Source organism: Lissotriton helveticus, chromosome 1_2, assembly GCF_964261635.1.
Source record: "Lissotriton helveticus chromosome 1_2, aLisHel1.1, whole genome shotgun sequence".
Classification (NCBI taxonomy): Eukaryota; Metazoa; Chordata; class Amphibia; order Caudata; family Salamandridae; genus Lissotriton; species Lissotriton helveticus.
Genome location: NC_136058.1, coordinates 447,874,913 through 447,896,055, shown reverse-complemented (window position 1 = coordinate 447,896,055; position 21,143 = coordinate 447,874,913). Strand labels below are relative to the sequence as shown.

General features: G+C 40.0%; 1 protein-coding gene across 1 annotated transcript in view; it reads left to right on the top strand.

The window, feature by feature from the left end:
* The window catches only part of LOC144805579 (uncharacterized), a 483,457-nt gene that overhangs the window by 124,594 nt on the left and 337,720 nt on the right, over positions 1-21,143 (top strand). Inside the window, 1 exon segment of the mRNA XM_078672106.1 lies at positions 11,409-12,038. Coding sequence (XP_078528232.1) covers positions 11,409-12,038 — 630 coding nt within the window.

Genomic DNA, 21,143 nt, shown 5'->3' with positions numbered 1-21,143 from the left:
AGGTGCAGTAACCCACTAGCTCATCCTAGCAGCTCACAAAGTACAAGTTAAAAGATGACAGAAAATAGGAACATGCTTAAGAAGGGTAAGTACATTTACACAATTGACTGAACTGCAGACATCAAACTACTTGTCGTACTACGATTCCTCAGGGTTTGCTCGCTATCAGAATGTTCCACCTCCAGGCACCCCCAAGTCTGAATGCCATTATGGCACAGATTATTGGGGTGGCCAGGGGAGGGAAAGGGTGTTGGGGAAGAAACTGCGGGGAGTGAGACCTGAAAAGGAAAAAACAACTGCTTTGTGATTCATTCTCCTGCTCTAGCCCTTTCCTTAAAGTCTCTTATACTCTCTGCGATAAACAGTTACCTGACCTGTCCTTAGGGACTCCTGAGTAGTCTGGGATTATTATGATGACGGGGAATGTTTTTCACTCCAACAGTACAAAAGCTAATGAACAGTGTGCTCACATACAAGAGACTAAACACTACACTTCTAATAGTAATTAGCACAGTAATTAACCTAGCAGGTCTCTCTCTGTGGATATCTTGAGCTGACCTTGATAGACATTCTGTTCAGTTGTTGATTAGGCCGTTGGATCAATGCAGCTTTTCTGTGTCCGTTGACACTACCATAGACTTTCAGCTCAGTCTAATGTTCAATAAATCACAATAGGCGAGGCCTGTTATGTACAGATTTGCTCAGACAAGAGTGCCTTTTGCCCCATGCGCTCTTACCAAATTGACAAATCCAGGGTCTGTTCTAGAATTTTTTGGACCCTGGGATGAAAGGGAAGGTGCGAGGCCCCTCTAGTTTGGATACATGATATATTCAGGGCTCCAGAAGCTGCTTTGTTCAGACTTCTCCTGGGCCCCAGCTCCTCCTCTCAGCCACCTCCAAGCACCTCTTTTATAGCCCATTTCAGGGTGAAAGTGTGAGAATTGCTTAGGGGCTGAGAGTTAAACCTGTGGGGTGCCAAAGAGCTGACAATGGGCGTCCCGCCGTGTCTCTGAATGGGCTGCTGGGCAGTAGGCCTAATGCAGAACAAACCTGCAAAATGTGTCTCCTTGCAACTGTGACACCATCCCTAAGAGGTTCAGGGAGGGCCCCCTCCCACCCCTCCACTCCCTCTTATGGGCCCAATTACAAAGAGAGGCCTTTCTTTCAATTGAATCAGCGGGAGTACCAGAGGACTGATGGTGTGCTAAACTGGTGGGAGGCCCATGCTGGTGGGCTGAATGCGAGGCCCTGGGCAGCTGCCTACACTGCACTTGCCTAGCGCCGGCTCTGGACCAATCTCGCACCAGACGGGCCATTCACTGGAATCTCAGCTTTCAAAGTAAATAGGTGCCTGCCCCGTCCCGATCCGCAATTCTCCGGTGCAGCAGAGGGCAAAAGCACACCCCAGGGACACACACACAACAAGCACCAAAGATGGAACATGACCACAACTGCAACCGTTCATCGGGGGAAGGAATGCTGAATGTGCGTTTCAGGGCAGGGCTCATCTATATACTAGAGGCCCTCTGAACATGGCTGCCATGCACGTACAGGCGTACGTTCTCTAACTGTAGTCCCAATGCTTTTTAACATGTTGTGTTCCTACAGAATATGCTGCAAAGCAAATATAACAAAGGCACATGAAAGTAAAGAAAGACATGAACAAAACATAAGACACATTAAAGGAAATATAATGGATAAGCAAGACCTCTAGAATGCCAAAGACCTGAAAACAAGTCATTACCGGATCATTGACACCATATCAACACTAATAATATCGATCAACAAAATTATCGACACACTAATATCGGCCACAAAAATATCAACACCATATATTCAGTTAATAAAATATCGTCAGTGAAAAAAATGATAAATCTAATTTTGAAAGCAGAACTATCGTAAAAAATAATTTCAAAACCATTAAATAAACATACAAAACAACAAAAATATTGGAACCACAAATATAGACCACATTATTATCGTAAACACACATATCAACACCTCAAAAACGATAAATAACAATAATATAAACAATAGTACAAAAGCACACAAGATAAATATAACTAAATAACTAAAAATAATATCAACATTAAAATTAAACATGCCTGCAAAATACTCCACAAAACTAACATCATCAAATAAATAATTTTTACAAAACAATTAACTAAAAAATCATAATTTATATATTTACTATATTATAACTTTACAAAAAACAATAGTGACATATAACTAAATATACACATAATATTGAACAAAACATAACTTTACATTAATTATTGTTTACCAAAAAAGGAAACAACTGCCAAGGACGCGTTAATAACTTTTCCTTTGGCTGGTGTTTCCGGCTCCTTTGGTTTTTCATTCCTGCTTCCTGCGCGGTGCGTGAAGATTCAAGTCCATTTTCCCCTTGTCTTCTTACTCCTGTTATGGGATTGGACTCCTTTGTGCTCGCTCTGAGAGCAATGATTCAAGTTGGATCTTAGGGGATCTTAGGGGAATTTTTGACTCCCGCTTCCTCTTTGCTCCTTTGACTTGTGTAAAGAAAAGGCAAACATAACCCCCTCTCGTATAAATCCTGTGCTGGAAATCTCTGGTTATTTTTTGTGCATTTATGAACAATTTGAAGCTCTCCTCATTATCGTACTTTTGTTTTTGAGACCTAGGAGTATTTTGTTGCACCCTTTTTGAGGACCACCCTCAGTCACTATGCAGCCATCCACTGTCTTGCTGACAATCTATAGATTGAAAGAAGTGCTCTTGTAAACTGTCTGATGAGGGAAATTTGCCTCAAAAGTACTTCTCTGCTTTGGCGCACTCATCACAGAAAACTAGTAACATCTTAGCATTCCTGCTTGCTGACTGGATATAGACCTTCTGTCCCTGAAACATCTTTCTAGGTGCACAGTACAGAGATTCTGTATAAGAAAATCTGGTGTGTGACTGACATACTTCTTAATCTACAAAACAATTTGAAAGGTCATTTGTTCTTTGCTGCCTGCCTCGAAACGGGACGCTGACCCCGGGGGGAGCCGCTGTTGGAGCGCCCCATTTTCGCTCACCACGCCGGGACTGAAGTCGGGGACTACAGCCCCCAGAAGCCCTCAGTGTCGCGGATCACCGTGTCAGTCATCAGCACCAGGAGGCGCTCGAATACAGATGAGCGCTCCGGGGCGCAGCCCGGGGGAAGCCCGGTCCAAGGACGGGCCCGACGGCGCCCGTCAGCTGCCGGCAGAGGCCGGGCTGGGCCAGCCTATTGACATTTACCTTTGGACAGTGGATAATATGAAATACAAGTAAGACTGTAATACTTGTTTTATTTGGATATTGGGGGAAGACAAGTGGGTTGTTTATCACTAACTTTTATTGTGTTAGAAGGCACATTATAGCTCCCAGCTCAGTAGTCCAGCTTGTAGGTATCTCACGTGGTTCAACCCATCTCTTTTATACTAGGGTACTCACACAATGAGTAAAAATACACGCATAGGGGGCCCTGGGGCAGGGAAATAGGGACCCTGGATGCCTTTCTCACACGGGCCGAATCCGTGTTAATACACAAGATCGAGCTCACTGAGAGGAGGCTCTCATCCGTTTGTATTTTCTGCTCCTGTGCAAGCTTCATCTGTAATGGAGCAAGCGAGTTCTTTAACACCTTGTGCAATAACCACCTTGCAACAGAGTCCCTCACAATCCCCTTTGATGGCTGTAACATCTTGTCCAACTCCTTTGACTTCTCCCCCATCCGCGCGCACGCCACAGTCAAGGGTTCCACAACCCATTAGAGGGAAAGAACAATATATAAAAAGGAAAGCTTGGGGTGCACCCAAGACAAGCCACCAGATCTCTAAACAGGCCAGGAATAAAAACCCTGCCCATGGGTCAGGGGTGTCAATGGAAACAATCACGGATACTGATGTTAATAAGGGGGCCACGGGTGGTGATAAACACCCAGCATTAGCATTGGGTTACAGTACATCTAGCGACAAACTTGATTTTGTCAAATTGTTGGAGGAAAGGTTGTTAGCTCTGATTAGCCCGGTACTAGAGAAACTGGAGGTAATAGATACCCGGTTGAGCACACTAGAAAAGCACCTATGCAAAGAACGCAATAACCCCATAAGGGAAGCACCAATTCAAGAACAACCTGGTATAGACCGGACCGTTCAATCCAGACCACCACCCGGGGGCTCAAGAGGCCTACTACAAATGCCGTCGGAAACAGTAATACACCGCAGCCCTCTATTACATCCTGACCCTAGAGATAGGATTGGGCCCCAGGGCCCGGCAGGGAGTTTGCAGGGTGTGGGAAAAAGCATGCCCTCGGGAATATCTCTCCACCTTCCACCAGAGGCGAGTCCCTATACTATCATTCTAGCAAATGTCCCCAAGCTTACGAACCAAGATGAGGAACACTGGTCCTCACTTAAAAACAAAGCACTTCATTTCTTGAATGGCAAAACAGGGCTTGGAGACCATTTATTCAGAGAGTTTAAAATGGTGAGAAGGGTTACATGGGTCGGCCAATATCAAAAAGACTTGGTGGGCGATTGTGCTGTCTTAAGTTTTAGGTCCCCGAAACTAGTGGGCCATATTTTAGACCTGGCAGGCACACTCAGGAACTACATTGAGGGTGTTAAAGTTTTAAAACTAGGATACTTTTATCAACCAAATATGTTCCATGGGGGCAAGGAAGGAAAACAACACGGGAGCGATATAGGATTTAGAAACAGCCCAATTACATTAACTAACAGATTTGATGTGCTGAGCACGTCGGATGACAATGATTGACTGCCCCATAGAACAGCTATGGTGGAACTTAGGTGTCAGCCCATACCAAGGTTATTCTGGGGACCTAGCTCTAAGTTCTAACGCCTGCTCAGAGGAAATTATAACCTTGATTACGGATGCCCCCAAGGGAATAATAAGATTAACAAAATAGCTGAGTCCATAGAGGATGAAAAAAGCCCAAGCAAAGTCATAAGCCCCCCTTTGATACCCCATGATCAAGGGAGAACTGCTTCAGTAGGGTCTACTGTGATTACAAAAGCAGGACCGAATAAAACTAAGCACCAAGGGGATAGTATTTTTAAGAGTAGCGCTTCCGAATTAAATCCAATGAAAATGTTATCTTGGAATATAGCGGGGCTTACCAGGAAACTCCAGGACCAGACTGGCAGGACTATGTAGATAATAATGATATTTGTCTCTTTCAAGAGACTTGGGCATTGGAACCACTCAATAAGGAGGGCTATAGGACTTTTATCGTTGAAGCTGAAATTCCCAAAAGAGGAAGACCCTCGGGTGGATTGCTAATTTGGGCAAAAAAACATGTAAATGCAGTAATCCAAACCGTGCCCACTGGTTCTAAGGATATTCAGGGCCTAAGTCTAAAATTCCCTAACAAATTGAGGATCTCCTTATTTAATATATATATAAAAGACCGAGAGATCGCTCTAAAGAATCACCGCTAATTAAACAATTAGAAGAAATCTTAGATGTAATACCATCTGATAGCCTGATTATAATTGGTGATGACTTCAATTGTTGTTATGAGCCATTAAATGGTATGGAAACCGTCCTCGATGAGGAAGACTTGGCATGGGGAATCCCTCTACTCAGAACCGAAAAATCGGCGGGGTGTACTGGATCCGCATTACAGATCCTGGACCTAACAATAGAAAAAGGATTACGGTCTTACAACGGAAGATGCCCCTCTGATTTTAAGCGGTCAAATATGTTCTCAAGGGGACAATCGGCCTCCTGCATTGATTATATCATGATCAGTGCTGTACATTGGCCGTTTGTGATTGACTTTAGGGTAGAGCCTAGGAGGGAGAGCGATCACTTCCCACTTTGCCTAGAACTCAAGGAGGAACATTTTGAGACCTTGCCCATGTTAGACCAAGAGGATCCGCAACCAATAATGTCCAATAATAAAAGGGCAGTTAAATGGCCTATTATACTAGGAAAACTTGAACCCCTCACCTCTATTTATAATATTTTTTATGATCTACTTTCTTCTTTCCTTTTAAGCCAAGATTCGAACCCCATACTGTTCACCCAAATCCACTCATTACTAACTGAAAACATTAAACCCTATTTAAATAAGTAGAAAATGTATAAAAAGCACTAGTATATCCCTGTCTAATCCGTAGTTTAATGATGACTGTAGGAAAGCGAAGCAGAACCTGATTAAAGCATTAAGGCAGAAAGAGCTGGGAAAGGTTTGACTAGAAAGGAAAACCTATAACCAGGTATTAAAAACTGCACGCAGAAATTGGGAGGATTCCAGTTGGGAAGACATGCTATCTGCGGTAAAAACAGGTGATCAAGCCCTATTTTGGAGGATAGTTGCCAACGTCAATAATATTAGTAAACCGGTCCAGGACCATAACCTAGAGCCCCAAACCTGGTATAGCCACTTTGCACAACTGTATGCATGTTCAGGGTCTCCAGTAAGCGAGCACCAGGGCACCATTAAAGACTTGATGGAGTCTAGTCATCATGAACCCCTACATTTTAGTAGTTCAGATACAGAACAAGCTATAGCTTCCATCAAACAGTCTAAAGCGCCGGGACCAGATAAAATCCCTGGGGATCTATTCAAACATGCCCCGGATGTATGGGGTCCATATCTTAACCTACTATCTAAGTCAATCAATAAGGGGCAGCCTATTCCCTTGCCATGGAAGGGCACGGAGATCGTCCCAATATATAAGAAAGGCAATAGAGACGATCCCGCTAACTATAGACCCATCAGTCTAATAGATATTACCCAAAAGATCTATTCTAAACAGTTACTGGAAAAGCTAAATTAATGGATAGTCGAGAACAGTATTTTGTCATCTTGCCAGGCAGGTTTCAGGAAAAAAAACAGTACCATCGACCAGGTATTTAGGTTACAAACTATAGCCTGGAAATACACTAAATTAAGGCAAGGTAATTTGAACGTGGCCTTTATCGATTTAAAGGCTGCTTTCGACTCAATCCCCAGAGACCAGTTCTGGGTAAATCTATTGAAACAAGGGGTCCCAAGAAACATACTGGTGCAGCTTATTAGACTCCATGAAGAAAATTTCACCAGAGTGCGTTGGGGACAAGGTGGGGAGCTCACGGAGGAAATACCGGTCTGGAGGGAGGTACGCCAGGGGTGCATCCTGGCACCCACGTTGTTCCTTCTTTATGTCAACGACATGGTCGAACTTTTACAAAAGGCAAAGCATGACTCACCAAAACTGGGTGGTACCCATATATGTGCCCTGACATTTGCAGATGACACCATCTTTCTCTCCCAGACCCCCAAGGGATTGCAAAACCTGCTGAATGAACTTGATGTCTACTGCAAATTAAAAGGCTTGGAAATAAACCCTGTAAAAACAAAATATATGGCTATTAGGCCACACAAAAGCTTTAAGGGTAATATTATGCTCAATGGTGTTAATTTACAGAGAGTTAATACATTTGTTTATCTGGGGGTCACCATAGATTCTACTCTCTCATGGCACCCGCACATAAAAATGTCCAGGACCATTTTAACACCATACGCAGCACCAATTTAAAAAAAACTTCACGGCACTGGAATAAAGGCTACTACACCTGCACTGGAGATCTATAAATCCAGAGCACAAACTGCCGCCTTGTATGGCTCCGAACTGTGGGGTGGAGAGCAACTCTCTACACTTACAGTGGGAGAAAATAGGGCACTTAGAGCGATGGTGCCCCTCCCCCAAAATACTCCACTAATTCCTTACACCTATGATTTGGGGCTAAAACGTATTGAACACAGGGCGGTTTGGATGACGTTATCATACTGGATACAGCTATGGGTCACTGAGGAACTCTTCACCTATAGGCAGGCTTTGAGAGAACTACTTGCACTGGACACCCATGTCAGCTTCCCCTGGTTGGTTAATGTTCGCAAATGGCTTCTGGACCTGGGTTTAAGGAAATTTTGGAGCAATCCTGGTGAAATGACCACGGATTCCAAAAGGGAATTAAAAAATGTGTACTGGGAATTTGTCCAATGTAAAGTCAATTTGAACTGGGGTCATGGCTCATTAACATCTGAATTTATTTTTAATGTTTAAACCAACCCCCTGCTTTGAACCATTTTTAGACCAGATAGAACCGCCACTTGCGAAAATACTTTACCTGAAATTCAGGTAGGGTATTCTCCGAGTTGGAACATTCATGTTAAAATGGGATAAGGACCACAAGAGTGGAGGAGATGGCAAGTGTAAAACCTGGAACCTGATGTTCCAGAGGACGTAGCGCGTGTCCTTTTTTCTGCCCAACCTATTCCAATGCTAGGAAAAAGTGGATAAAGCCGTTGGGGAGAAATCTGGGCATTAGAAAATATAAAGATATGCTACGTATCCTAAAGTCTGATAATACCCAACTCATTGTTTTTGGTATTAGTAGATTCCTGTTGGCTATTAATTTTATGAGAATGAACAAAGGACTCAAGTTTTAACTATCTACCTATATCACAGAACTTTAGAATATAATCCTGTACTGTTGGTTTAATCTGTTGGATGCTATTTGCATTTGCACCTTGCACTTTATAATGAAGGACTTGATGAAATCTAGATTCTTAATTATTTATTTAACTGTTTTAATCTTAAGGGTGAAGGGTCAAGTTTTTTACATCCCGAAATTGTAGCTAGTCTTCAAAGCACCTTAGTACGCTCTTTTTATATTGTCATTTTAGCTTTTAAATATCCCTTGTGTTTTGCATTATAGTAAAGACTTCTAAAATTTGTATAATTATGGTTGTAAAACTCTGGATTAACTCATTCAGGTTGTGGAAATGTAAGAATGTTCTAGTATTACTGTATGAGATTGTTATAATGTATTTTATGTGAATTTTCTTTTAAGATTCTATGAATCGAATAAAGATGTTTTCAAGCTAAAAAAATCAATGCAAAACAACTACAAAACAAATAAACCAATTAAAATTACAGTACAAATAGAAGAACACTATATAAATCAATGAAAAAACAACGTAAATTTGTGTTACACCAGCAAAATACCAGAAGAAGCAAAATCTCTGCCGGATTTCTTCTACAACATCACACTGCCACATCAAAGACTTCTAATTGAACTTCACAAGGTAATGAAAATATGAAAATGATTCTAAAATGTAACAAAAGAATACTAAACTAAACCAAAACAAATAACCTAATGCTATTATAAATTATTTCTCATCTACAGAATATCAAAACTACATCCAACTAACTACAAACATCCAAGAAACTCCTCCAAGCAAAGTAAGCATACATTTTAAAAATACTAACCCAATAATTAAAAGTCCCAACCCAAAACCCCCCGAACTACCCACTCCCCAAAATACAAACAATACTGTTAAACAAGTAAATTAAAAATACATTTTTCTTCAACATAAAATAGCAAGCAATGCATCCAGAGACCAACAGAAAACATCACAAAAATCAACAATTTCCGCAAAACCAAACATGTAAGTATATTTTAAACTTGTACTATTTTTAATACAATAAAAGCATGTATAACATATTTAACATTTTCTAAATACATTTCTCATGACAGTTCAAAGAATAAAATGACTGAGGGTGCAAAATTCCTACCATCGCAGAAAGGGAAACATTTACTATGCTCTATGGGATATGTCTACACCCAAGAGAAACTAACAGCCGACACCGACAAGTTTAATTGGAAATGCACCAAACACTATTCCAATGCATTTTATGGGAGGGCAACAACAAATTAAACTACTTTAATAAATGTCAAAGAGCATAACCACCCCCCTCAAATAGCAGAGATAGAAGTAAGAGATGTCTTAGAAACTCTTACAGAAGCTAGTACTAGCTCTCAGAAACCTACAACAGAAATACTAAAGGACATCCTACCCCGCAGTCCTGAACATGTAAGTGGACAACTACCCTCCATCTCAACTTTAAAAAGATTAATTGCTAGAACTAAAAAATCTACTACTCACACCCCACCTGCCCCCAAACGACATTGTAATCTGGCCCTTTGCGTAGAATATGCAGCTCACACCAACTTTGCATATGAAATAAAAAAACGGAATGCACTAGAATACGTCCCAATAACAGCAGTTGCTGAACACTACAATTTATTAATTGAAAACAAATGAACAAAAACTAAGTCTCCTACTAGAGTATTTGAGGATACCTGGGTGGATAGGATACCCACAGATTTAAACATAGAAGGCAACCAAAATACCACATTCTATGGTGGAATGTGTATGACAGTACACTAAAATAGGAAGCAAAAACTAATAAAACCCTGGACGGGTGGCATAATGCCTTCCAAGCCACAATGGGAAGAACACAACCCACCCTACATAAATTACGAGAATTGATCCAAAAAGAACAAAGCTACCAACAGTTAAGACGAGAGTAATCTGTAACACAACTATGTCCCAAATTAACAAAACTAACTAAAACAAGGCTCTACCCAAACACTAAAGGAATAGAATACTTAGAACCATCACAAAATCTGAAGTATCTGAAAAATAAATAACACAAATCCGTCCCACACAAGCATACATTAAAAATAGTATAAAACAAACAAAAACATACTTACAGCTACTACTCTACATATAAGTAACACTCCCAAACAAACCATAACTCTAAACTTACAATGCACTAACCATACCTCAAATAAAACAATCTACCTAGTTTTGCACGCAACAACAACCAAAAAACACAGAGTACATACCCCAAACAGTACCTAACTACCTTCAACCTACTCCTAAATTATCTTCAAAAAGTAATTACTAGGCCCTTGATTTTATATTGCTTCAAGAAACACATCTCATTGGAAATGCATGCAGAGCATTACACAGAGGGGGTTACACCATGTTGGCTCATGCAGGATTCACCTCTAGCTCACGAGGAGTGGGTATTATGATGAAAAAATCCTTTCCACTGGTGGTACAGGCAACCTGGACAGACGACCGTGGTAGGTACATTGGGGTCTCGGGTACATGGGAGGGACACCCCATCACACTTATGTCGATTTATGTACCGCCAGGCTTACAAGCCACCACCTTCAGAGACGTGGGGACAATCTTGCTGGCTATTCCGGAGGGCCTGTTGATACTAGGAGGGGACTTAAATTCTGAAGTATCGGACGAGCTTGATCCTCATCCCCCCCGAGGGGTGGGCCCCACAGCGTGTTTGCTTCCTGAATTCCTTGAGACCATGGGGCTGGTGGATGGCTGGCGGACCTATCACCCAAACACAGTGCAGCACACCTTCCACTCCAGGGCACACGGGAGCCTCTTGCGCATAGATTCTTTTTTAATTCCCGCATCTCAGGTGGCGCACATCCAAGAGATTTAACACCTGGCCAGGGGTATTTCTGACCATTCGCTAGTTTGACTTCACATAGTCCTTAACTATAAACAGGTGGGACGGGGGCCCCCATCAACCCATGGTATTTCCGGAATTTCAAAATTTGTAAGGAACTTCTAGCAGCGATAGATAGTTATTTTAACAATGAGGGATCAGTGTACATCCCGCAGACGTTACGGGAGGTCTTCAAGACGGTGATTCGGGGTCAGGCCTTATCTTTAATCTCTGGAAAGAAGAAAGACCACCAGAGAGAGATAGTTGCCATTGAGGCGGAGATTCACCAATTAAAAACTGACCTGGAATCAGAGGCTACACCAGACAAACTCCATTATCTCAAGCTCCAACAGCAGGAGTATAGGGCGTTGGCGACTGAGCAGGCCAAAACCTTGGGGAGAGCCACGCTGAGACGGTTATATGACGTGGAAGACAAAGCGGGGAAACTACTAGAGTGGCTGGACAAAAAAGAGTGGGCAAGCCGGCTGGTGGCTGAACTTCATATGGAGGGGGGCAGCCCCCTCACAGATCCACAAGGTATTGTTGACAAATTTGAGGACCATTTTGGCATTGTCTATTCCTCAGTTTCTCCCTATTCCATAGAGGACTCCCATCAAGTGTTAACTGACATAACGCTGCCCAAGCTCCCAGTGGACGACTGTAACTTTCTGGATAGCGACATATCCAACGGTGAAATAGCGAAAGCAATCAGGTCCCTTAACTCAGGGAAGGCCTCTGGTCTTAATGGACTTCCGATCGAACTATATAAACTGCGACCGGACACACTGGCCCCATAACTCTGGTCCATGTTTGAAGACTCCAGAAACAAGGGGTTCCTACCAATAGACCAGAGGACGGCCACCATAATAACTATCCATAAGGAAGGGATTCCTAAAACTGAATGTGGGACGTACAGACCGGTTTCCCTTTTAAAAGCAGAACAAAAGATTCTGAATAAGCTCCTGGCCAACCGTCTGATCACTGTTATTGAGACTCAACTTGCGTAGGGCGCATGGAGTATTAGGCAGAGCACCCTGTTCCTGGTTTTAAGGGAGTATGTAGCCAGCACCCTGTTCCTGGTTTTAAGGGAGTATGTAGCCAGCACCCTGTTCCTGGTTTTAAGTGAGTATGTAGCCAGCACCCTGTTCCTGGTTTTAAGGGAGTATGTAGCCAGCACCCTGTTCCTGGTTTTAAGTGAGTATGTAGCCAGCACCCTGTTCCTGGTTTTAAGGGAGTATGTAGCCAGCACCCTGTTCCTGGTTTTAAGTGAGTATGTAGCCAGCACCCTGTTCCTGGTTTTAAGGGAGTAGGTAGCCAGCACCCTGTTCCTGGTTTTAAGTGGGTATGTAGCCAGCACCCTGTTCCTGGTTTTAAGTGGGTATGTAGCCAGGACCCTGTTCCTGGTTTTAAGTAAGTGTGTGGCCAGCACCCTCTACCTGGTTTTAAGTTTGTGTGTGGCCTGCATCTTGTTCCTGGTGTTAAGTGAGCATGTGACCTGCACCCTGTTATAGATTTGAAGTCAGTGTGTGGCTTGCACCCTGTTCCTGGTGAGGTACTGGGTTTTCTTAAGAACCGGCACAGACACCGGTAACCCAGCGGTGTCAGGGTACACCCAGAGACCTCGGGTTCTTCCTGATCCAGACCACAAAAACTCAGAGTCTTCTAGGTGAAGTCAAAGATCGATTTTATTGGCTGCAACCAAGGTAACAAGTGTCCTAGAAGTACAACACACGGGAAGTATATTCTCTGGAGACTGCTCGAATTTACAAAGTCAGGCTTTTCTTCTTATACAGAATATTCAGCTTCAGGCAAACATTCTTTGAATTTGTAGTATGTCATTTACAGTTATTGGTTACAAAAGGAAAAAAGAGTCATGATGACATGTACATATTTCACGTTGTGCTGCCCGCAACAAATCACTCGGCAAGGCCCAACATTTCATCAGATATCGCTGGACCCCCAATAAAAACGGGCACCTCCCCATCATAAAGAAAATGAAGAAAAGGAGTGGAGACAGATGTGAGGGAGATCCGGCAGGTGTGCGCGCTGAAATGGTTTTATGGCTTGTTGAGCCTTGATGCTATCTTGTTCGGCCACTGGGAGGGGAACTGACCTAACGAGTTTGGCCTGGGGCAATGGTTCCAACTTGTACAGGTCATAGGAAAGTCGATTAAGGTGTGATCCAGCGGGCTATAGAAAATATATCATAAACTACGCTACCCAACTTCATAACCTATAAACAAAATTCTATACTGAATATGGACCCATTTATGAACCTGATATATTTTTGGGCCTACTGAATCAGGTGGTCAGAATAAATCTATATACACATTATCTACACCCTATATACATTTTTATACATTTGCAGAAAGAATATTGTCATTAGAATAAAACCCAACCATTTAAACGACCACCATAGGCGACGTGATCTAGCTAAAGGTAACCTATACTTCTGAATAACCAAGACCAGCTTGTTTGTCAAAAGTAAGATTTTATTTTCTAAATTATGGTATATAAGTTGAAAGTTTTATAAATGAAATTTATTTGCAATATAGCAAGTATGATGGTAAGAAATATGAGAAAAATACAATTTAAGCAATTGAATCAATTTTAAAGAAATTATATAAAGTTTAGCATTTCTAAAACCTATTTCCCTAACTGAGCTAAATAGACAGAAATTAAAGTAAAGATCTTTGAGGATTCTTACGTGCTCCACGCAAAGTCCAGCAGCACATCACCCTCATCGGAAAGTCAGAAAGCAGCAGCCAGCCCAACCCTAAGGGCATGACTTTTTATACCTTTCTACGCTAACTAAACAGGCAAAGGAAAGTTTTCAGAATTACTCGACGTCCCATTGGCTGAGAGTGACAAGTGACATGTCACCCGTTTCTTAAAAAGTTCCACAAAATCATGTCTTACAAAGACCATTGTCTCTTCCACGTGAAGCCAGAGGCTTCCTGCGATTGCAACTTTGTATTAAGTCATCTTCGCAGCTTCCATAGCCTTTCAGTGCAACTTCCGCGGATGCCAAGTTAAGGACTGACAAAAAGTTCACTTTCGACCTTGGCCATGTCCGACAGAATGATGTCAGCTCATCAGTTTTTTTTGCTTTGTGAATACAGCTTCAATAAACGTTTTAATTCAGAATGGGCGTCTCGTGACTTTCTGCAGAATTATGGATCAGCTCTTTTTTTTTTTTTTGTGCGGCTCAATTAGCTAGGCCCAATAGCAGGCAACTTATGTTTTCTAGTATAAAACAAACACAAGAAAAGTATTAATGTAAGAAATAATGTAGATTCTGTATCCACCCCATGGTTTACTAATTACTTAACCCACCCGATTAATCAAAATGTTACCTAGCCATTGCAAACAAATAAAGCAGCGTTTATATTTACCAGTCTCCGTTTATCTATGAGACCCATATGCACCTAGAATAGTAGAAATGACATCACACAGACAAGGAAAAGCAAAACAAGCACATGCTTATTTTAAGTTTGCAGCAGTTAGTAATGACAAAAACGAAAACAATAAATTATTTTATTATTTTGCACGAACAAAAAGATGCAACAAATATGCACGTTTATGAGCACACATGTTAGTCCCCCCACGTGTAAAGTTTAATCTAAGTTGTATTAGCACGACATATCACAAATCATTAATAATTTTATTCATGTTATGGAAATATGACTTTGCGAGTTTAAACAAAATTTTGTTTTCTATCTCGCTCCATCAACTCCCTCATCTGGTGATTAACAAATCACCACACCAGCACTCAAAATTTTGGTAAATAAAATTTTTTTTTTAAGAAATCGATTCAAATTCATTTGTATTAGTAAACCTAAAAGTCTGTTTCAGCATAATCTTTGCAATTAACATGACGCTCTCTATGTAACTCCTGCAACTCGATCTCCCTTTCCTCTTCTTTTCTGAGTTTATAGATTCTCTTCTTTTCCTTCATATGTTTCTTTCTTTTATGTAACAAACAACCTACTTTAGTCAAAATAAAAATGAATACTATTATAATCAAAGGTGCCAGAATCTTGCCAAGAATTGAACTTCCGATATTATGAAACCAGTTTTTAATTGCTTGAAACCTTTTTGAAAGTTTCCCTGTAAAATCTTCTTCTTCTAAAGGAATTATTTCTGAATGCATTTGTGTAATATTCTTAATATACATTTCAATATTCTTACTTTCATCCGGTATATATGTACAGCAGTGTTGGACATGTAAAATGCCACAGACTCCTCCCTCTTTCGCTAGGAGTATGTCTAAAGCAAGACGATCTTGAATTACCATGGATCTAATTGCAATAACTTCAACATTCACTAATTGAAACCCATCAGCAGTGTCAGTTGATAATCTATCAACTATAGTGGACAATTTTCTGATTCTCCCTGCATTTAGGGTTATACCAACAAAAGGTATTACAGCTTGAAAAATATCTCCCAGAACTTCAGTAAAAGTTTCTCTTTTAGCTCTATTTACATAATTATGAATTTTAAACAATCCTTCTGAATCTCTGTCAACATGAAACACTTTAGGAAAAACAATTCCCACATAACAAGTTCCATACCAATGGTCAGGAAGGTTATAGTAAGCTTTGTCACCACAAACAAAATAAATTCCAGGGAAGATAGGATCTTTTCCACCTTTAAATCCCCAACCTCCCATAATCTGATAAGTATCTTCACAGTTGCTTGCACCTACAAAATAATTATCAAAAAGTGTATTATCTCTTCTAATGCAAAGTTTTCCACTAACTGGTTTGTCTATGTGAATTGCAATATTTTCAAGCATTTTGCCATTTAATTTCTCATCTTCTTTTTGCCAGAAGGATGACTTAGTCTGCTTGACTAATTCATTTCTCTTATAAATTGCTCTTCTCTCCTCAACCATATTCAAAAATTTCTTTCCTTCAGCACTTAATTTACATGTTAGATTATTCTTATAAGCATACTCATAAGTGAGTTCGTTAGTAACAAGGAAATATTCTCTCAATTGTTTTGCTTTCTTATGCTTATTTAAAGCATTATCAATCTTAATATTAGCAAAAATTTCATCATAATTTGAATAGTAATATTCTAAACGACCAGTTTGATAAAATAAACTAGTTAATACACTACATGTAACAGCATAAGTGAGAGGAAGCATATTATATGTTACTCCCTCAGAAACAGAAGCAGGTAACTTAACACAGACGTAACAGTCCTTTGCATCCATTACCTTTACATATTCACTCAAAAGCTTTGTGAATGTATTGCTTGAAAAATCACCTATTGATTTATCTTGATGAATGTTAGGCTGATGATCGATTACTTTTGCAGATGCACTATGTTTAGTTTGGCTAACCAGAGCTTTGCTTGTTATGTTAACTTTGTGTAATTCTCTATTCATTTCTAAAGGTATAATCACAGCTAGCACCAACCAGAGCAGAACTAAAATGAGCAGACACACCAGAGTCATCTTACAGCATCTTTTAAAAACAGAACATTTTGAAGTGCTCTCCTTAACGTAAGGCATTTTTAGGTTAGTTTTAGCCTCAAAAATAAAAATAAATTTTAAAATTTATATACACCCCCCTTTTAAAATATATTTTTCTTTTATAACCCTAAACAAGATTTTTTCGACCTTATGTCATACATAAGTTTCCTTTAACTAAACAGTTTTTCTTCGACCTTTTGTCAACTAACAGGATTTCTTCAGCCTTTTGCCAATTTAATAATTCTGTACTTCAATCATTGTCACTAATTTCTTGGATTTCGTTTTCTTCTTCACTACTATCATATATGTCAATAACAGGTGGAATTACTAAGTAAGTCCACTCAGGAGACTTGTATTTCTGGTTTGGTCTAATTATTCTCTTCCCTTTTCTCGATATTACTTCAATCTTTCTTCCAACTCCAATTTCTTTTCCTGGACTCTTTTGACTACTGATTTCTTCAACTTGTTCTATTGGCTTTTTAATCAATCTGACTCTCAATCTTCCACCAGGCCAGTAGTCTGCTTTTCTCACGTACTTCTTCTTTGGTTCAGAACTATTCGATTCTGACTTCCAAGTCCTTTTCTTTCCGTTTTCACTTTCACCTTCCACGTCACTTTCTTCAGTTTCGTAGTCTGAAATTTCAATTGACTCAGGAACTTCTCTATTCGGCAATTTCACTCCTTCAGGAACTTCACTTTGTCTTCCATCACTGGTACTCGGTAATTCGTTCTCCTCTTCTTCTTCAATTACCTCTAGCTTCCCAGAATTTGGATTTTTGTTCCTTACTTCAGAGCTTGTTCTCTGCCTTTCGATACTCTCCTGGTCTGAAACTTCTTTTGGTTCAGCTTCTTTGTCTTCAATATAGACAACTGAATCCTCAGTTATCTTTCCTTTTAACAAATTCTCTTCACCTTCAGAATCTATTTCAATTATTTCTAAGTCTTTTCTTGTCAGATTTCCATTCACTGGCACAGTTTCCAGATGTCGACTTTCTTGTCGATCTTCAGAATCTGGAATTACTTCACCTTCTGTTCTGTCTTCTGCTTCAGAATCAGAGTCATCTGTGGTATCACTTTCAACATCAGAATTCTCAGGAGTTGGTATTGGAATAGTATGACTTGGATGAATCCAGCGCTTCAATCCTCTGCACTTCACAGCATTAGTAGTGATTAAGATTACCTGCCTAGGTTTCTGCCATCTAGGAGATAGACAATTCCTCCTCCGATGTACTTTCGTTCTGACCCAGTCTCCAGGTCTCAGATCATGTGTCAAAACTTTGTCATTTGATTGAGCTTCAGTTCCCACCTGATTAGACACAGAAGTTACCATATCAGATAACCTTTTACAGTAATCCAAAATCGCACTGTCATTTATGCTCAACAATTTACCTACAGGTACAAAAGCTTGCCTCATAACTCTTCCCATTAAAATTTCATGAGGACTCAAACCTGTCTTTTTATCTGGTGTACTTCTTAATGACATCAAAACAAGTGGAAGAGCATCAGTCCACTTAACTCCTGTTTCTAGACACATTTTTCCAATTCTGTTTTTGATAGTTCCATTTATTTGTTCAACTACACCTGATGCCTCTGGTCTGTATGCACAGTGTTTTTTCTGCTCAATGCTCATAGCTTCACAAATTAATTTCAACAGTTTGTTATCAAAATGGCTTCCTCCATCACTCTCAATAGTGACTGGAAAACCGTACCTTGGGATGATTTCTCTGAGCATTAGTTTTGCCACTGTAATTGAATCACAATGTCGTGTAGGGAAAGCCTCTACCCATCTTGAGAATAAGCATACAATTACAAGTACATATTTCAAACAGTTGTGTAAGGGCATTTCAATGAAATCTATTTGTAACCTGGTAAAGGGACCACCCTCTCGACCAATTATTCCTGTCCCCACCACTGACTTTCTGTTTGGATTCATTTGTTGGCATGATAAACACCTTTGACAAAAAGATTCTGCAATGGTTCTAAATTTGGTATTGAACCATGTTTCTCTAAAAAGTCTGACCATAGAATCTCTTCCTAAATGTGCAGGACCATGATATAATCTGGCCATGTCAGAAATCAAACAATTTGGTAAAACTACTCTGCCATCTTTGTAAACCCACACTCCATCTTCATCACGTGGTCTACAATCTGATCTTAACCATAGGTCTTTTTCTTCATCTTCTGCTTCGTTTTGTAAATCTCTAATCTCATTCCATGTTTCTACAATAGTTGTTAGCATTAATGAATTTGAATCAGTTTCTGTACTTCTATTCCGATTGTAAGAATAATTTTTTCTTGCGCAGTACTTTGCTGTTTCGTCTGCGAAGGCATTTCCTTTGGAAATATAATCAGTTCCTCTAGTGTGCGCTGCACACTTAACTATAGCAATTTCTTTTGGCAATTGTATTGCTTCTATTAATCTTCTAATGAAAACTGCATTTTTAATTGGTGATCCTGTTGATGTCATGTATCCTCTCTGTGACCAGAGTTGTCCATAATCATGCACAACTCCGTATCCATACTGACTATCAGTAATGATGGTAACTCTTATATCTTTTGATATTTCACATGCACGAATTAAAGCAATCAATTCAGCCACTTGTGCTGAACGAACTCCTTCAAGACATGATGCTTCTTCAACATCTTCGACTGTACAAATTGAGTATGAAGCTTTCAAGACACCACCTTCGGATCTTAAGCATGAGCCATCTACAAAGTAGACAAAATCCGATTCAGGCAAAGGTCTGTCTTTGATGTCTTTTCTGGGTTTAGTGCAGAATTCCATGACATCTAAACATTCATGTTCAGTTTCAATATCATCAACAATTTCAGAATCAGGCAGTAATGTAGAAGGATTCAGATTCAAACATCTTGAAATCGAAACATTATCTGCTCCCAGTATGATTTTCTCATACTTTGTCAATCTGCTACTTGTTAAATGTTGAGTCTTACCTTTTGTCAGTAATATTTCAACTGAATGAGGCACAAAAACTTTCACAGGAAATCCCATAATGATTCCTTCACTTTGTTCAAGGCTGATACTTGTAGCTGCAACTGCTTTCAAACAACCTGGTAATGCTTTTGCAATTGGATCAAGAACTGCAGAGAAGTATGCAATAGGTTTCTTTAAATTTCCATGTCTCTGAATTAACACAGATAATGCACATCCTTCTCTCTCACTGCAATACAGTTCAAAATCTTTCTCATAATTTGGCATACCTAAAGCAGGAGCTTGGCATAAGCTCTTTTTCAGGTTCTCAAAAGATTCCATCTCAGCATCATTGAGAATAATTGGATCTTTTACATCTGATTTGGTCAGTCTTTGTAGTGGTTTTGCAATTACTGAAAATCCACTTATCCATTGTCGACAGTAACCTACCATTCCCAGGAACATTCTGACCTGTCTTTGTGTTCTTGGCGGTAACATTGCTTGAATCATTTTTATTCTCTCTATTGTTACTTGTCTTTTTCCTTTTGCAATTCTGTGACCAAGATATTTTACTTCTTGTTTGCAAAACTGTAGTTTTGCTGGGGACACTTTATGTCCTTCTTCTGCAAGGCGATTTAACAGAATTATTGTGTCTGTTACACAATTTTCTCTTGTCTTTGCAGCTATTAACAAATCATCAATATACTGCACCAGCGTAGACCTACCTGGTAAGTCTAAATCTTCTAATGATCTTTTTAACAATTCATTAAAGATTGAAGGACTTTCTGTATAGCCCTGAGGGATTCTTGTCCATCCAAGGGTCTTACCTTGGAATCTGAAAGCAAAGATTTCATAACTGTCTGGGTGTAAGGGAACAGTAAAGAATGCATTGCAAAGGTCAATGACTGTGTACCATTCAGCATCATATGGAATCTGAAATAGAATTACTGCTGGATTTGGAACCACAGGACAACATGGAATGACAATTTGATTAACCTTTCTCAAATCTTGTACGATCCTAAATGTTCCGTTAGACTTTTTAACTCCCATAATTGGTGAATTACAAGAGCTACTCTTCATTTCCTCTAATACACCTTGCTTGATTAATTTTTCAATTACAGGTGTAATACCTTCAATTGTCTCTGTCTTCATTTTATACTGTGGAGTGTTTGGAAATTCTATTCCCTGCTTCAATGCAATTTTAACAGGATCTACGTTTTTCATCAGACCCATCTCATTCCCAGTAAAATCCCATATTTCAGATTTCACTGTTTCCTTTAGCTCTTCAGGTAAATCCTTTTCTTCAAATGCAGGAAACAATTTTGTTTCTTCTGCTTCCATCATCATCATTGTCATTCTATACAAACCATCTTCCTCCATTGTT